The following is a 1,953-nucleotide window of genomic DNA, read 5'->3' on the forward strand; positions in this document are numbered from 1 at the left end:
CCCTCCCCATGACCATCCACCCTCCCCCATGACCATCCACCCTCCCCATGACCACCCTCCCCCATGACCACCCGCTCCCCGCCATGCCCTCACCCTTCAGGTGGAACTCCTCCTCTGCAGGGCTCCACTCCACACGGCTGCACCAAAACTCAGCCACGGCGCTGACCACATCCCAGCCGCCAGCCTCCTGGAAGAGCTGCAGGTCCTGGGGGAGGAGCGGTGGGGACAGAGCCCGGCACCCACAATTCTAGCTCTCAGTGGACCTGCATTCCCGCCAAGGCCCACCCTTCCCAGCTCCCAGGAGTGAATGCGTGGCCCCCAGATGCCCGGACTGGCTCTAGGCAGGAAGTCCCAGCCGGGGGCGGGGCCACAGGAGGAGTGGCCACGGCCTGTGGGCAGCCGCCTCACCTGGGTGCTGTGGTAGTACAGCTGGAAGGCCAGCGCCACGGCCCCGTTGACGTGGATCTCCTGGGTCCCGTAGATGTCCTCGGGGCAGACCTCCAGGCCGGAAGCCGCGCTCTCCCAGGCAAACTTGGCTCCCTGAGGGTTGGGGGAGGTGCAGACCGATCCTTTATCAGGGGGCTTGGGAGCAGCTCACATATTTCCCAATACACTCAGCCTACGGCCAGAGGGCAGAGGTGGGGCACCAACTTCCCGGGTGCCACTGGATTGCCCCCCCGCCCCCGTGGGCCAGGTGGCCTCTGCCCAGTTTCCACTGTGGCTGCCCCGGGCACAGGGCAGTGAGGGGACCCGCTGGCTATCGGCCAGGCAGTTCCCATCTGTACAATGCAGGCCGGCAATGCTGCTGAGCCCCTGTCAGAACCCCAGATGCCCTTCACCCCCACCCCCCGGAGGGGTCTGGCGACATCAGCCCTCGAGGGACCCTGCGGGGTGGGCACTCGGGCCTCGCTCACCTGGTAGCCCAGGTTCCGGGCGTTGTCCAGGGCCCCGCCCAGCGTCTGGACGCGGTACTGCAGGAGAGCCCTGGCGGCCTGGGGCTGGAGCAGGAGGACATTGGGGAACATCCAGAGGTCCTGGGAGCACAGCCAGAGGGGCCCTTCGAGCTCTCGCACCCTCCCCCTGTCCCCCGCCCTCTTTCTGCCCTGGGGGGCCTCAGGGGCAGCGTAGCTCCTTGCTGCCCACCCGGGTCTGTCCTAGGCCCTCCTCGCCTGCCCGCCACACGTCCCCATCTCTAGCTGACACCCTCAGGTCCCTGGCCCAGTGCTTCCCCTCCCCAGGGGGCACCTGGGTCTGGCCTGGGGCTCAGGCCAGGATCCGGGTATGGGGAGCTGGCTTCGTGGCTCCCTGGCTGCCTGACCCGGAGGGTCAAGTGGGCCACAGCCCGCTCCTCGGGCTCCATGCCCGCTGGTCTCCGAGTCCCAGCTCTCCTGGCTCCCGCTCCTGCTGGCCTCACCGTCCCCCCACATTTCCTTAGCAGCTACACGGGTCTTTCCAGAGCCCACATCTGTCTGTCACACCCCAATTAACAGGCCTTCACGGCGCCTGCAGCCCCCCTACAACTGCCCTTCCAGCCTCGTGAGCCCCGCCCCCCGCCCTGGCCAGATGCCAGGCCCTCTCCAGCTCTGGGGCTTTGTGCCTTCCAGTGCCCTCGCCTGAATTGCTTTCCCAGCAGACTCCCACAAATCCTCCCGCTGAGATGCCACCGCCTCCGGGAAGCCTTCCCTGTTGCCATGGTCCCTGTGCTTCTCCAGCCACAGCCCCCAGCCCCGGCCAGGCCGTGCCCTGGGCCCAGGGACCCTCCGCCTGTGTGCCACCCACATCCACGCCGTGCAGGTGCGTGCTGGGGCGGCGGGTGCACACCTGGTCCCAGAACACGTGGCCCCAGTAGCATTCCTCGCAGCTCCCATTGGAGAGGCCCCCGGGGCTGAGTCCGTGGCAGACGTATCCTGGGGCCCCGGGCTCGGGCAGGGCGCTGAGCAGGGAGGAGAGGGC

At 68.3% G+C, this 1,953-nt stretch overlaps 1 protein-coding gene across 1 annotated transcript in view; it reads right to left on the reverse strand.

The window, feature by feature from the left end:
• The window catches only part of ATHL1 (ATH1, acid trehalase-like 1 (yeast)), a 5,860-nt gene that overhangs the window by 2,525 nt on the left and 1,382 nt on the right, over window positions 1–1,953 (reverse strand). The window contains 4 exon segments of the mRNA XM_014543615.1: window positions 94–205; window positions 409–540; window positions 915–1,034; window positions 1,822–1,948. Coding sequence (XP_014399101.1) covers window positions 94–205; window positions 409–540; window positions 915–1,034; window positions 1,822–1,948 — 491 coding nt within the window.

The sequence above is a fragment of the Myotis brandtii genome, unplaced genomic scaffold, assembly GCF_000412655.1.
Source record: "Myotis brandtii unplaced genomic scaffold, ASM41265v1 scaffold3290, whole genome shotgun sequence".
NCBI lineage: Eukaryota > Metazoa > Chordata > Mammalia > Chiroptera > Vespertilionidae > Myotis > Myotis brandtii.